Source organism: Thermobia domestica, chromosome 7 (assembly GCF_964235325.1).
Source record: "Thermobia domestica chromosome 7, izTheDome1.hap1.1, whole genome shotgun sequence".
Lineage (NCBI taxonomy): Eukaryota > Metazoa > Arthropoda > Insecta > Zygentoma > Lepismatidae > Thermobia > Thermobia domestica.
This window is the reverse complement of record NC_137460.1, coordinates 58072534-58089227: the sequence shown is the minus strand read 5'-3', so window position 1 is coordinate 58089227 and position 16694 is coordinate 58072534. Positions and strand designations below refer to the sequence as shown.

The 16694-nt window shown below is 36.1% G+C and overlaps 1 protein-coding gene across 3 annotated transcripts in view; it reads right to left on the bottom strand.

Annotated features, from left to right (window-relative positions):
- Positions 1-16694, bottom strand: part of crb (cell polarity complex component crumbs) — a 249974-nt gene that overhangs the window by 30865 nt on the left and 202415 nt on the right. For all 3 annotated transcript variants that reach the window (XM_081764729.1, XM_081764731.1, XM_081764730.1), the window contains 5 exons: positions 16354-16549; positions 10162-11337; positions 9093-9403; positions 4448-4666; positions 1696-1889 (listed from right to left, as the gene is read on the bottom strand). In XM_081764729.1, the coding sequence (XP_081620855.1) occupies positions 1696-1889; positions 4448-4666; positions 9093-9403; positions 10162-11337; positions 16354-16549 (2096 nt within the window). The remainder of the gene's footprint in view (positions 1-1695; positions 1890-4447; positions 4667-9092; positions 9404-10161; positions 11338-16353; positions 16550-16694) is intronic.

Here is a 16694-nt window from a genome sequence, read left to right as displayed (position 1 = left end):
ATATTTTTCTTCAAAGCCTCAATTCTTTATACATCGGAGAAAGATTAAGAGTCTTGGAAAGCACTGTCTCAGAAATCAGTAATGGTATATATTTCAGAACCCACCTTAACCCACGATAGGTATAATAAAGAAAAAACCTGGAAAATCTGCGAACAATTCTAACTCGATGACTATGATTATTATATCTTGAAATATACTGTACAGTACGCGGCAGAAACAAAGTGCAGTGCGCAGAACGATGTTGCCAGGTTAAGCTTAGCATGGAGCAATATTCAGTGTTCATTTCAATATCACCACATTTCTCAAGTATCTGAGGATCGTTTCGAAAGTTCTAAATTAGAATTCAAAATTTTAAATGAATTTAGTGCATGTATATAACTTATTAAGCTAGTGACCAAATATTATAAGAGTGTTAGTTAATATCGCAAATTTCAAGATATGAAGAGGAACAACATAGTATGTATGTAGAACATAGTTCTTCAACGGCTCCAGTAGTTAACAAAATAATCATCCAACAAAATGAAGAAAATACTCCCAGGGTGTATTTTCTACATTCTTTTGTCACATTTTGTTTGTTTGTTTGTTTGTTGAAGTTTAGCGTCCCTTTTCAGCACCGAAGCTACAGATATGAACCTACAATTTAAGGTGGAATACGAACCAATGTAAACGTTCAAACTTTCCAAGGCTTCCCCACCGGAACATCCTGTCACAAAGGTGTGTGCATTGACCAGTACGAGGACAAAAGATGCGTATTTTCATATACGAAATTAATATTATTTATTTAATTCGTTGAAAAGTAAATAATAATAATAATAATAATAATAATAATAATAATAATAATAATAATAATAATAATAATAATAATAATAATAATAATAATAATAATAATAATTCGTATGAGTTGACTAGACTGCACATTATCATAAAATAAAATAAATCCTTACAGGCCTATATCTTAACAGAAAGTCAGTTGGAAAAACAGCGAGTATCTCTAAAGGAAAATATCCAAACTTAGAACTCACATTTTTTTTAAAGGGGGCCGCGGTGGCTCGGTGGTAGAGTGTTCACTTCTGGTGCATGGGATCCTTGGTTCAATCCCAGCTCGCGCTAAGTGAGCTTTGTGGTGGACAAACACCGTGTGTGTGCACTTTTGGGGGGGATTCTCCCGTTTCTTGCCACTTTCTTCATTTTACCATTTCATTCATTTCTTATCATTGCTGTCTCCTTAACCTAGCCGACATAACCGTGGGACGTAAAATTTAAATATTTCATTTCCCATTTTTTAAAAGTACATTTTAATTTAAAAATAGCATTGCGACCATCGTACAACAGCTTTAAAAATATTTCAGGTATTCTGGTTAAATTTAACGTTTTCTTCAGGATGTCTAGGTCAGCAAACACCCTGCATCTTTTTCTTGGCTTGTGCATAGATCTTTTAACAAGAAGATTTTCAACCAATACTCTACACGTATTACATCTATTTCTTATACGAACAGTGTTTAGTAAATTTTAGAATGCCTCAATTCAATAATTTGCATTATATCCGATGAGAAGTACCTACTATGAAGATCAGCGTTATCCATTCAAATACTTCTTTGTGCACCGAATATTTGCAACAATACTTGGTTTTATTTCTAATTTTCACTTTCTTTCACAAGCTAATGAACGTAAAGGAACAAAATGAATTGTACTTACTCAAAATCATTCCACGTAACGACGCAAGTACCATTGTGCTGGCATGGACTAGAAATGCAAGTATTATCAGAAACAACTCCTTCCAATATTGAACCTTCTTGGAAGTGAACCTCACCAAAAGATGGTGGAAGTTCCAGATCCTGTACATTCAATTTGAAGAATTCAACTATCATCAAATGGGATCCGTTTGTAATCTGCGAGAGAAAGAGAGAAAAAAAATCAAGTATAAATCCAAGCTTGCATGTGGGAATGAGACAATTCATCTTGCATAATATTACATAATGTATAAAACTATACAGAATATGAAAGGCAGTAATATAATTCTATTAATAACAAACACAAATTAAATTATGATACAGCTGTATAACAGTCTAGAGCAGCCTCTCAACAATATTTTTTTTCTTGATAAACTAATATTTTTTTTTCTTTTTTAAAGGTTTCTTGTATTCCTTCTAAAAATATCATTTATATCTCACAGAATAATCATGTTATCAGTTAACTGAAGCATACCATTTTTTTTTTTTTTTTTTTTTTTTTTTTTTTCAAGAAAGACTTAAAAACTTGCATACAATTATTTGTCCAAGCCTTTTGAAATATTTACTCTGATCAATAAGAAACCTAATTACGCTAGAAAGTAATATAAATAATATTATACACGAAAACTGACTACAATTCATACAGATATATAGAAGAAAACGAAAGGTAAATTTGTTATAATTGGCGCACTTGAGTAAATTCTCAAATAAAGTTAAATATCATTCCATTGTTTTGATCTCAGAGTGAACACCATGTTTCGGAAATTGACATCACCTCTCAAAGCTTACATAAAGAAATACATATGAATATCAAACGTAACTCTCTTGATAGTTTTATCTGTCCATTTACAAACTAAAAGTTTATCAACGACTTTAAAATTGCTCGTAAGGAAACTAAATGGAACAATACATAACAAGAGAGAGAAAGAAAAAGCATCTGCTAAAGGAAACCACATGCAACTATTTCATTCAGCGGATGCGTAAGATGTATGTTTTACTTACTTTATTTAATATGCATCCTATTGTATCACTAAGCAACATATAACTGTTATCCTTAAACATACTTATACAAAAGATAATCAAAAGGAACTCAAAGCTGCTCGACTGTCAATAAATAACCTATCAGATCATACAAAAGAAGAAACAGTAATAGGATAACAGAAGGGACCGTTACCCAAATTACTAATTACATTTTTCAGTTGAAACAAAGATAGATATGTGAGTGTGTGTGTGTATAACATTTTTTTGCAAATCAATAATTTATAAAAATACATGTATAAATAGGAAAACAAACACGAAAATATACAACACTCTCATTAGACCAACGGTAACATATAGGAATGCAACTTGGACATTGAAAATGGACGACAAAGAAAAACGTAATTTGGTTTGGGAGAAGCGTAATTAAAATAATACAAGGACCAGTAAAAGAAGGAGGTAACTGGGAAATAAGAAATCATACTGAAATTACTGAAATTTCTGAGAAAAAAGATATAGTGAGATTTATAAAAGTAAAATAACTTAGCTGTTGACGATATGTAACACGGCTGGAAAGTAACAGAATGACGAAAAAACTATGAGAGAAATTTCAGTCCACTACGAAGAAATAAATGCTAAAACTATGGTTATTGGATCATGTGGATCATGTGGAGGATGATTTAAGGAAGACAGCAATCCAAAGACTAAATCTGAAAGAATCATCACGATGTTGTGGAGGAAACAAGCCAACACAGGGATTTAAGAGCCTGACTTACTAAAAATAATACAAAATCTACCATTTTTCTTTTGCTTGTTTTCATATGTAAGTGAAAGGAGATAATGAAATACAACTTACCACATGATAATGTTATTCGACAACAGGAAATATGAACCTGAATAATTTTTAGTGTTGCCAGCTATAGAAATTACTGTGTTGCCAGACTAACAACGCCCCTACAAGCTAAATTAAGACAGCGACTAGAGGAACAAACTCAACTGCATTTGGTTACGTACCATATTGTTTTGGTTTCCTGTGAACTACTTTTTAAATAATAGTTGTACTTAGTTTGTAATAAACAAATTAGTTTTAACGTACAGTTATTAAAACTAAATAACAATGTTATTTAAAAAAAATAGTTCACAAGAAACCAAAACAACATGATACGTAACCAAATGCAGTTGGGACCGTTCCTCTAGTCGCTGTCTTAACTTAGATTTTGGGGCATTGTTATTCTGGCAACACTGTAATTTCTATGGATGGCAACACTGAAAATTATTCAGGTTTATGTTTTCTGTTGTAGAATATCATTATCTATGATTGTGATAAGTTGCATTTCATTATCTCCTTTCACTTATGAATACACAAGCAAAAGAAACATGGTATTTTTTGTATTATTTTTAGTAGGTCAGGCTCTTAAGAGTTAATTGGTAAGATAAGATGTCGTCTGTACAATATAGCAAAATTCAGTTACCCACGTAAATTATAACGTAGTAGATATTTTTTTCACTTGCATCAGACGATCTATCAAAAGACTGGAAAATTTTACATTCATTTTGTTTATGATTTCATATGCGCATATGTATATGTTCAAGAAAAAAACAGTATTTCATATACCAACGCTGAAATTTCTTTGTTTTGAGATAAATGTATGAAAATTCACATATTATACATTGTAAGTTTTCAGTTCTTGAATTTAATTTTCAAACACTGTATGGAAAATATCCATAACGTTGTTTACCTGAACATCTTGAATAATTCCCTTGAAGAAACTTTTGCCCAGAGTGCTTTCGGCACGTCTGCCGGTTCTATCTGCTTGCCGAACAGTGCGAGTATTCTGATGTGGCATTCCTCCTAGATATAGAACTTGAACATTAAGTTGGCCTGTGGCACTGATAGTCTTTCGGAAATATTCTGTACCATTTATTTTCACCTGGACTAACGTATTATTCCTTACAACCTGTAAAACATGAGGCAAAATTACATACTTTAATTTCCACAAATTTTTAAATTACTTTTACTACTTTTTTATTTTTTTTTATTATTATTACTTTATTTATTTATTTTTACTTTTCATTATTCTAGTTTCTTAGCACATCAAATTCAACTTGTTATATTGTGATTTAAGTAAAAACTAAACGAATGTTACTTGTCTTAATTTGCCAGCTTCTTCAATTTACATCTAGACTAACCACTAGGATCTGTAGAGAATATTTAAATGCCCTGAAGACTGAAAGAGAGAGTTGACATTTTGCAAGTGACTCATAAAAGAATTAGTAAAATGACGACAATAAAAGGAAACGGTGCAATTCCATGAAAACCCATATACATTGTGCTGTCTATAATGATTCTGATATTAATGAAAATTCAAAGAACAAAAGGATGCGAATTTCCTCCTTGAATTTCCATGAATTTCCAATTATGCAGTACGTAGTGTCAGGAAAATAGAATTGATTGATTTCTAAGATTTTCTCATACATGGTGGAGCAAAGGAAACGCATGTTTTTTAAACCGCTACTACTCGGCAATGAGGAGGGGTATTACTTTTGAGCGACACTGTTGGCAGACAGCTCAGACAATGCAGTTTCAATCGCTATGGAGCGTTGGAGCGTAAATCATCGAGTTTGCGGTAGAGCAGTTCTTTAGAAGCAATGGAAACGCGGTTCAACGTCTTTTCCGTCGAAAGTTTAATGTCGAACGTCGAGGTACAGACCCAAAGTGAAACATATACTTCGATGGTTTGCAGCATTCAGAAGTACTGGATCTGTGATGAAAAAGAAACCACCTGGTCTTTCCGTTCAGTTCGAACTCCGGAAAATGTAGACCGAGTGTAAGAGCAGTTCTTGCTAGTCCGACACGATCCACTAGGCGACAGGTTGTATCGCTGGGTATGTCACGTCGTTCGCTTCATCTCATCTTACATGATCTCAAATTTTACCCGTACAAAATAATGATTGTCCAGCAGCTACATGAAACGGATTTAGTGCAGAGCAGAAAGTTCTGTAACAGAATGGACACTATTCTTGTGGAAAATGAAGATGTCCGAATATTCACGAGTAATGAAGTCCATTTTCATCTGGATCGTTATGTTAATATACAGAACTGCCCTACGTACCAACGCTCCATAGTGACTGAAACTACATTGTCTGAGCTGTTTGCAACGCTCGCTTAAAATGAATACCCCCAATCTCGTCGCCGAGTACTAGCGGTTAAGAAAAAAAAAAGTTTCCTCTGCTCCACCCTGTATATTTTTTTCTCGTTTAATTTTAATATACCCCGAATACCGGGAATTTGACTTTCCTGTTTAAAACCTTGCTAAGATTTTAATGTAACTTCAATTAATTTAATTAGCATCGTTCGTAAAATTCATTAATGAATGTATTTAGTCCCCCAAACTGAATAGTTAACCAAAATAAAATCGTAACGAACATCTCGTTCACTGGCTTAGTAGCACACTTACAACTGGAACTCGTTGACACAGGGTATTCGTGAAATTTGAAATCAACGAGAGAGTTAATAAATAACGTATTGTCTCAATGCAAAATATGCTAGATACGTTCGCCACCATTCTCAGCTATCCAGTTAAATGTCCCTTACATTTTCAATAAGAATTTTCATTATATAAAAAGTTCATAAGACTTAAATCAATCCTGATTGTTAAAAATAAAATTATATATTAGGACATTTAATTTTCACGAACTAGGGAACAATTACATAGATTTGAAGAAGAAATCAATAAACTGAAGTCATTTTAAAATTGTCCAAAGTTCATTTCAAAGAAAATACAAAAAATATTTCCCATATAAATGAATTGGTTAGAAAATAAATATGGCGTACGTATTCAATATCGTTAATACAAGTAACAATGGTGCCATATGAACGGCTGAAAACTATTAACAGGGCAAGTAACATTTTGATCAAAATTGAGAGTTCGTAAGTGACAAGTACACATTAGAAAGTTCTTGTAATAAGGAGATCTAAAAGAATACTGCTATTTGCCAGAGATATAATTATTTTATATTGTAAGGTTCCATACCCCCACGTGTAAGCCAACTATTATAAGGTAACCAGGGAAGTTTTGTCGCTTTTTGTGGAGGTCTGTGTTCCATTGGCCCTCACACCGTGAGTTGAATACGAATGGAGATAAGGCGAAGGTCAATTGTTGGTGTGGGTATATCCAACATACTACCTGCTTGTGGCAGTTCAGTTACACTGTGAACTTGTATAAGGACAGGGTAAACATGGGACCTCCATAGAGCGTCATAAGGGCATGTATGTTGTACAAGTTCAAACTGAGATCATACGCCGCTGCAGCGGAGCGGAAAGTATGCCAGGCCTTTGGTGAGGCTGTTGTGACTGCATGGACAGCGTAACGGTGGTTTAACAAGTTTAAGAACGGTCACGAAACACTCGAAGACGCACCACGTGCCGGAAGACCAACACATCTACAAAATGAAGATCTGCAGGCAACAATTGAGGCGAACAGTGGACAGACACGGGAGGAACTGGGACTACAGTTCAGTGTGAGTGGAGAAAAAGAAACCATTCGGCAGCACTTCCATCAACTTGAGAAGAACTAGAAGTTAGGTCGATTTTCCCACATGATTGACTCCGGGCCAGAAGGCAGCGCGAGAAGACACTTGTGTTTCTTTGCTGTCTCGTCTGAGGAAGGAGTCATTTCCGGACAGGGTGTTGACATGTGAAGTGGGTCGATGAGGTCGATGGGTCGATGTCGATGAGAAGTGGGTCCTGTACGAAGCTCCATGGCGCCATCATCGGTTAGCATTCCATGAACCGGTTCCAAAACAGCCGAAATCAGCTCAGCACCAGAAAGTCCTTCTGTGTGTTTGGTGAACTACTAGCGGCATCGTACACCGGGAACTGCTACCAACTGGTCAGAGCATCAATGCAACTGCGTACTGTCAACAGCTGAGCCGTGTACAAGAAAAACAAAAAAAAAAAAAAACTCTGCAGCCAGCACTTCTGAATCGCAAAGGGGTCCTCCTGTTACGGGACAACGCTAAGTTCCACGTGGCTAGGATGACCCGGTACGCCATTCCACGCCTTGGATGGGAAACACTATTGCATCCGCCATATTGCCCGGGCATTGCACCGTCCAAATACCACCTGTTCAATTCCTTGGACATTCACCTTAGAGGACGCCTCAAATCCCTAGTAGAGATGCAAAATGCACTTGATACTTTCTTCGCTTCACGGCTCACTACGTTCTACCGTGATGGAATCTATGACCTTCCAGAACGTTGGCAGAAGGTCGTCAATGTTGATGGGGATTATTTTTGATTTTCCAGGTACGGCTTAGGTGACATATCGATATTTGAAGGTGGTGGATAAAAAAGCGACTGAACTTTCTTGGTTACCTTTATATAATACATATTTCAAATCACGAACACGCGTTATTGTGTTTAAAACATAATCACCAGTAGACGATAGAAGGAGGATATTAGGAAACCACAAAGCTGGTTCGGAAGGAAACTGAAGATGGCCGACGCTCTCCTCACGGACCTCCCCTTCGGAGGACATCCATAAAAGAGGACATCAGGTGGACAGAGGCATCAGTTTCAATGTTGATCGTTAACCTTCCTAAACTATCTCCCGAGACCGCCTTGGGTTCCGCAGATCTATAATCCCAACTCCTGAAGCTGCCATGGGCAAAGAAGTATTTCCTATAACTACCCACCCCGAAGGCTGCAATAAGCAAAAGGGTAATCCTTAACTATACTAGCTCCTAAAACTGCGATGAGTACGGAGGATATCCTTTAAATCATTGTCCGACGCCGCTGTGGGCTAGGACATTTTATATTTTGAATCTAAGGCCACTTTTCGTGTACTGAAGTTGTCTCCAGACTGGAAAGCATCTCATAAACTTTGTATTATTTCCAAGAGCTTTGTAAATTTCCTAAGACACTATTTTTATAATAAAACGCTAAAGGGTCTCCCAGACTTTTATTAGACTCTACCAAGCAAAACACAGCAATATAATCCCACTTTTCTTAAGAAACTTATGGAAACTCCAACTTGTTTTGTTCGCTCGGAAACAAAATTTATGCACTTATTCCATTATGTTTTTTAGCCATTCATATCCATTTTATAGTATTTGTAGCACTAACAGTGGATGTATACACTATACCATATGAAATACCTCATTTTTATGGCACTTTAGGAGATATTTCATTGATCTTAAAGTACCATAAAATACATTAATTAAGTTTTATTAAGTTGGAAAAGTAAATTTTCCCTTACTCCCAAATTTTTACTGACTTCCCCTAACCATGATAAAATTTATTAACAGTAATTCACTGGCTTTCAGTTTGTGGAAACTACGTTGTCAGGAGTGGCTGAAAACGTTACTTCAACCATGCACCTACCTGGATCAGATGATTATATCCATCGTCTAATTTCACTCCGCTTACAGGGTATTTCTCAGGTGTAGCATTGAATTGTAAATGAACCAGCAACTCTCCGTTCTCCAATTCAGCGGCAATCAGAGTTTCTTCAGCGTAAGATACTTTATCTGGCATTGATCCCAGATATAAAATAGTTCCAGTACTCTTTCTCGTTCGTATAAACATTGAGATGTCCAAAATGCTTCTGATAACCTCTCGTGCTTCCTCAGTGACTAGCACGGTGACCACGCTATTCGTCGTATTCTCGTGACCAAAGGTTGCTGCTGTTAAATCTACAAAAAAATAATACTTTATTCCTCGTATTCTCATGACGAAAAAGTTGTTGCTGTTACATCTACAAAGAAACAGCACGCTATTCATAGTATTCTCATGACCAAAAGCTGCTGTTGTTAAATGTACAAAGAAATAACACTTTATTCGTCGTATTTTCATGACCAAAAGTTACTATTGTTACATCTACAAAAAAATAACACACTTCGTTGTATTCTGATAACTAGAAGGTGCTGCTGTGAAATCTACGAAGAAACAAAGCTTTCATCCAACTACATACAATGATACAAACCTCTTAAGGACCAAATTAATTTTACTTTTTCAGGCAAAAAATACCCATATTCTTTTATTGTTTGCTTTAATTGAGTGTAGAATAGTACATACTAAAATCATTTATTCATTTATCTTTACCAATATACAGCAAAGAAAAAAAAAGTAAAAAGAAGTACTGATTTTAATCCTGAGTTAATTAGGACCTTTTAAAAAAACTGTTAGTTATAATGACGTATGAGTGCTGAAAAAAATATTGCGTATCATGTGATTAAAATGCGTATTCTAAGCGCGAAAGGTGTTTACATTTTCACAAAGAATAATACCACAAACGTATTCCGTGCGAAAAATTGAAGCAAAAGCTGAAATATAAAGTGCGAGGATCTGAGGGCGAAGTCCCCAGCTAACTGAACACTAGTAAATAATAGAATAAAATAATTTGAACTTTGTTTACGAATGTAAAATCAAGAGAAATAGAAGAAGTACTTACTATACTGACAGGTATTTCCCAAATATGGACGTTCACAGGTGCAGCTGAAGCTCTGCCACAGATCGATGCAATGACCACCATTTTGACATGGATTGGGATCACACTTGGGTGTTCGTGGACACCCAACTTCGATATTCACCGTATGTTTATCAACACCAGGACTAGCTTGAGGAACAACCCATAAACCATTGACTTGAACATCTTCCATGCAACCAACGAAAGAATGCGGTCCATGTAAGAGTTGTGCTAATGATGACACATTCTTACCCAGATATGTTCTGTTAAAACTTGTGGCAGTTGAGTTGAAGCTCTCCTGGTACGAGATAGGATATATAGTTTGTTCCTCATTGGCTGCCAGAACTAAATGACTTGCGTTGATGTTAACAAATACTTTCTGCCATTGGCTGTTATTTAGTTCTGATCCAATGAAAATACCTTCCCACTTGTTGAGAAGACTGGTATGTAAGTTAAGCCTTCCATTGATTAATTCAAGCACATAAAGTGTTTGCCCTTGTCCAACGGCAAGCAAACCACTCGGAAGTGTAGTTTTAAATCTAAACTGTAATTCATATCCTTCATCTCTGCTCGTATTAACAGCAATATACGAAGATCCATTCAATGACATGGTAGTGATCTTTTCACATATCTGACCATAGAACCCGTTTCTACACGTACAGTTAAATTTGTGTTCCACTTCATTTTCTAAATAAGGAGTACATGTTCCACCATTTTCACAACTGTTAGTCTGACAACCAATCAACTCAACAGAACAGTTCTTGCCACCATAATTTGGTTCGCAATTACAAAAGTAGTTGGCACGTCTATCACTACACTCTCCATGCTTACAAGGATTGTATCTTAGGCATTCGTCTATTTCCGTTTCACAATGCTCACCCTCGTACCCATCTTCACATTCGCATACATAAGAATTAACTTTATCTGTACAAGCTCCAAATCTACAAGGATTGCTTTCACATTCGTTAATGTTATGTTCACAATTGCCTCCTGTGATACCATCCACACACAGACACTTATATCCTTCAGCATTAGCATAACTGAATTGTGTATTGAAATATACGGAGGGATATAAGGAACTGTTGGATTTTTCTAAGCATGTTCCACCATACTGGCATGGAGATGATTCGCATTCGTTAATATCTTCTTCACAGTTTAGCCCTAGAAGGAAAAGAAAAATTTACACATATGTGTCACATCTCGCGTAGTTCTACTTTATATTACTTTTATATTAAGTAATATTACTTTTATTTTTTTTTCTATGCCCCACAATGTTTTGCGCTTTGATATCAACATGTCTTCATTTTTTTTTTGTAGATCTACATTAGGGTAAACAGATGTCCTTGTTTTAACGCCGTTGTCCCAAGAAAAAAAAACGGAACTCAAAATGTCCCCTTTTTTTATAAAAGCGTCCCGATTTTGGCTCGTAGTTACCTAGTATACGAGTAATTTCTTATATGGACTTCTACAGTTTCTTAAAGGAAAGATGATCCCTTCTATAAAAAATTCGGTCACTAAAAAATATGACACTGAAGAGAAAATCAATTGTCTTCATCTTTCTTGTAGATCTACATTAGGGTGACCAAATGTCCTGTTTTTAATGACATTATTCCAAGAAAAAAAACAAACGGAACTCAAAATATCCCCTTTTTTATAAAAGCGTCCCGATTTTGGTTCGTAGTTACGTAGTACACGAGTAATTTATTGTATGCAATTATACAGTTTTTTAAAGGAAAGACCATCCCTTCTGCAAGATATTCGGTCATTAAAAAATATGACACTGAAGAGAAAATCGATACCTCTATTCAGTGGCGTATTTACGATTTTGTTTCGGGGGGGGGCTTTGCCTGAAAATGTGAAAATTCTGCAATATATTTCATATACTTTACTATAGTAAGTAACATTTCGGAGGGGGGGGCTTAAGCCCGGAAGCCCCTCCCCTAAATACGCCACTGCCTCTACTCCTGGTTAAAGTTCAAAGGAAATATTAAAATTAAAAGTGGAAAAGGTTAAATGAATTAAAATCTCGTTATCGAAATGTAGGTGCTGGAGATGTGTATGAACAAGGTAAAATGAGCAGAAGGAATGACAAACGAAGATATTTCAAAACAAGCAGGAAAAAAGGAACACGCTTTCATCTAGCTTCCTTCATAGAAAGGTCAACTGAATTCGACATATCTTGCGAAGAAATAGTCCTCCTCCATAACATCTTATTCTCCTTCATAACGTTATGGAGGATAAGATGGAAGGAAAACGAGAAATAGGAAGAGCACAACTGATCGATTATTTGAAAGATAGAAGAAAATATTGGGACGACGCTGGAGATCGAGAAACGTGGAACAAACATTTCCAGACTCTAAGCTAACAGGAAGGAGAATCTATTAGTTCCAGGGCCTAACAACGCGCAGAATACTTAATAATAATAATATTAATAACATTGAAAAGCTAGAAAATTCTTCCTTATTGGTAGGAACAACGAAATCTCAATGACTATATCTACACGGATTGCAAATTATCCCTGTTGTTTTTTGTAAATCTGGTCACTCCTAATTTACATGCAATTTTATGTATATAATGTACACTCATGTCTAAAATGATTGTCGCATATCTATAACTGTCTTCTTGTAAGAATATAATTTGATAATGATTTTGCAGGGTACTTTTAATACTGATACTATGTGTATAATCGGGAAATTTATATATGTGGTAAATTTCATAGGAAAAGAATTATAAATACGAAAATTAGAATGAGTAAAACAAAATGTTGCTAAATGGACAAGAAAGTTTTACTTTCGTTTTATTGTTTATATTTACTGCTCTTTTGACATGAAATTTTCCACATACATGTATTTGCCGGCGAATTCGTTATCAAATTATACTCTTGCAACAACATATTTAAAGACATGCGACAATAATTTTGGACATGAGTGTACATATCAATATCATATAGGAATATGATATCAATGGGAATTTCATCCACTTCTCTCTCTCAGTAATGGCTCATGAGGAGGTCCACCACTAACCAAACCACTTGGCACGACAGCCTATTTGAGGGCCTGAGCCGCTCTAACGCCGTCGGCACAATAGCCTATTTGAGGGCCTGAGCCGCTCTAACTCCGTCGGCACAATAGCCTATTTGAGGGCCTGAGCCGCTCTAACGCCGTCGGCACAATAGCTTATTTGAGGGCCTGAGCCGCTCTAACGCCGTCAGCGACCGGCTGAATTACGTCCAGCTTAACGACGAGCACGTGATCACGCGCTGTGTCACCCTGTTATTGACCGGCGTATCGGGAGCTTTCTAGACCTAGGGGCCGTCACGTCTTTCATTCACGTGACTCCCCAGTTAGCCTCACGACACTGGGTGGACGCCGAAAATTGGGAAGCATCGGCCGGGAATTGAACCCGGAATCACGTAGACGTAAGTCCAACGCTCTAACCATTAGACTGCTCCTATTTGAAAAAGGAAAATAATAATAATAACGGCGTAACAGAGCAATTGTAAACCTGAGCCTGCTCCAACGCTATCTGTCAGCGATCAGCTGAATTACGTCCAGCCTAGCGACGAGCACGTGATCAGCGCGCTGTGTCACCTTATCATTGACCGGCGTATTGGGAGCTTTCTAGACCTAGGGGCCGTCACGTCTTTCATTCACGTGACTCCCCAGTTAGCCTCACGACACTGGGTGGACGCCGAAAATTGGGAAGCACCGGTCGGGAATCGAACCCGGAATCACGTAGACGTAAGTCCAACGCTCTAACCATTAGACTGCTCCTATTTGAAAAAGGAAAATAATAATAATAACGGCGTAACAGAGCAATTGTAAACCTGAGCCTGCTCCAACGCTATCTGTCAGCGATCAGCTGAATTACGTCCAGCCTAGCGACGAGCACGTGATCAGCGCGCTGTGTCACCCTGTTATTGACCGGCGTATTGGGAGCTTTCTAGACCTAGGGGCCGTCACGTCTTTCATTCACGTGACTCCCCAGTTTGCCTCACGACGCTGGGTGGACGCCGAAAATTAGGAAGCACCGACCGGGAATCGAACCCGAGACCACATGGACGTGAATCCAACGCTCTAACCACTAGAGAGTTCCACTATGGTGTCCCCTCATGAGGGAGTCACATCAGTAAAAAAATTACAATCTTAATGCTAAAAGCAAAGGGAAGGAAATTTACCTAATATACTAATTCCTGTAATATTAGGTAAGCTTTCTTCCCTAATTTTATAATTTTACTGATGTGACTTCGTTCATGATCCGCCACTGCACTTGCTGTTCCTTTTCTAATTTATCGATTACCGTGTAAATTCACCTTCCTATAATTTCATTTATAATCCCACTACCGAGGGCGTTCGCAGAAAGAGCGAACGAAAATTGTCTCTATATATTAGTGTTGAGCAAAGACGATTACAAATTTTACGATTATAATGTATGTTGGTTTTTTTTTTTTTTTTTTTTTTTTTTTTTTTTTTTTTTTTAACCATAATTTAACTCTCACTATCAATATATATTTTACTGGCGGTTGTATTCTTACAAGTAGTCCTGTTTCAATTTCAAGCTTAAACAAGTTAATAGTGAATAAATACGAGGGTAAGTCAAAAATTATCCACAATTTTGACATAACTCTTTCTTACATTGTTCATACTGACTTCTGTCTTCGTTTATTTTATTGTTATTCTGTTGAGATCATGCTATGAATTTGATTCCTCCATTTGTCTTTCTTCTGTTGTTGCAGATAGATCATGGCCACTCCATTAGAAGTTTGCACCAAAGAGGAACAACGAGCAGTGATCCGGTTTTTTTTGTGGTCGGACGGTGTATCAGAGGCCGCAATCCATTCAAGACTTTCAGCACAATATGGGAACGGAGTGTCTACGAATGGATGGAAAAAATTCAAAAATGGTAGCACAAGTGTTATGCACGAAGAAGGAGCCGGACGACCATCTACGGCCGCCACAAATGATGACAACATTGAGCGTGCACATGACATGGTTCTGTTTGACAGACAAGTAAATATTGATGAAGTGGTACATCATCTGGAAATTAGTTAAGAGTCTTCATCCCGGCGAAATTAAAATACCGCTAATTTTACAGTAATTATGTGATATCTTCAAATAGATAAAAGATAATCGAAATGTGGAACAAGAGCGCCCTAGACAATATTATTTTACATGAGAAACCGTTATCACGACTCACTTATCTGCTTTCGATTTCGAGCCATTTTGAAAATCGGCATTTATTTTCGCGTTTCTAAACAGCTGAAAACGGAAAGCCACTAGGTGACTTGTGATAACGGTACCTCACGCGAAATAATATTGTCTAGGGCGCTCTTGTTGCATATTTCAATTATCTTTTATCTATTTGAAGATATCACATAATTACTGTAAAATTAGCGGTATTTTAATTTCGCCGGGATGAAGACTCTTAATAGTTCCTGATACGTCTTCGGATCACAAAAACCGGATCACTGCTCGTTTGTTTCTCTTTGGTGCAAACTTCTAATGGAGTGGCCATGATCTATCTGCAACAAAAGGAAGACAAATAGAGGAATTAGGATCAAACTTTCACAGCATGACAACAACAGAATAACAATAAAATAAACGAAGACAGAAGTCCGTATAATCAATGTAAGAAGAGTTATGTCAAAATTGTGGATAATTTTTGACTTACCATCGTAAAATTTAATCATTGTTTAATTTCTATAGCCATAGAAAAAAGTCGACAGAAAATGTATAAAGAAGCAAAACAACTTTGTCACTCAAGAACAACATTTTCCTCTTTTTTTTTTTAAAGAAATAACATGTCAATACAACTTTTTTTTTTTTTTTTTTTTTTTTTAGTTACAAGCGTACGTTGAAAAGTGTATTTATTAACTAGTGTCCTTATAATTCATTTACGTATGACTGAAATGTATTTATTACTTCATTTACCTATCTTAATTGGCATTAATGAGCTTCAGAATCAATTTTAACTTACCTAATACTCAACAGATTTGAATTTCCATAAGATGAGTTGTTTACATTAGATGGAATTTTAATTTTCTCTGAGAAATTAGAATGACTTAATTTGAATAAATAACTAATTTTAAATGAATATACATAATCATTTAAAGGAAGATTAACAAAATAAAAATTCCTTTTTAATCGTAGTACAGTTAATAAAATTTTGGTGCCTCACCTCTGTAACCAGGATAACAGTCGCATTCATAATCTTTAATTTTATCAATGCACTTTCCACCATTCTGACAAGGTCCACTTTCACAATCATCAATGTTCATTTCGCAGTTTTCACCATGATAACCTGTATCTGTACAGTTACACGTATAGCTATTTATGCCGTCTATGCAAGTTCCATTATTTTTACATGGTGAGCTCTGGAAAAGAACAAAATAAGTATTTTAAACTTATTTTTATTTTATTTATTTACACATTTTGTGTTACATGTGTAAACGCCTCATTACATTTCAGAAGTTATGTTTTGGTATTTTAAGTACGCTACTGCCCGAATTATAACCAAAG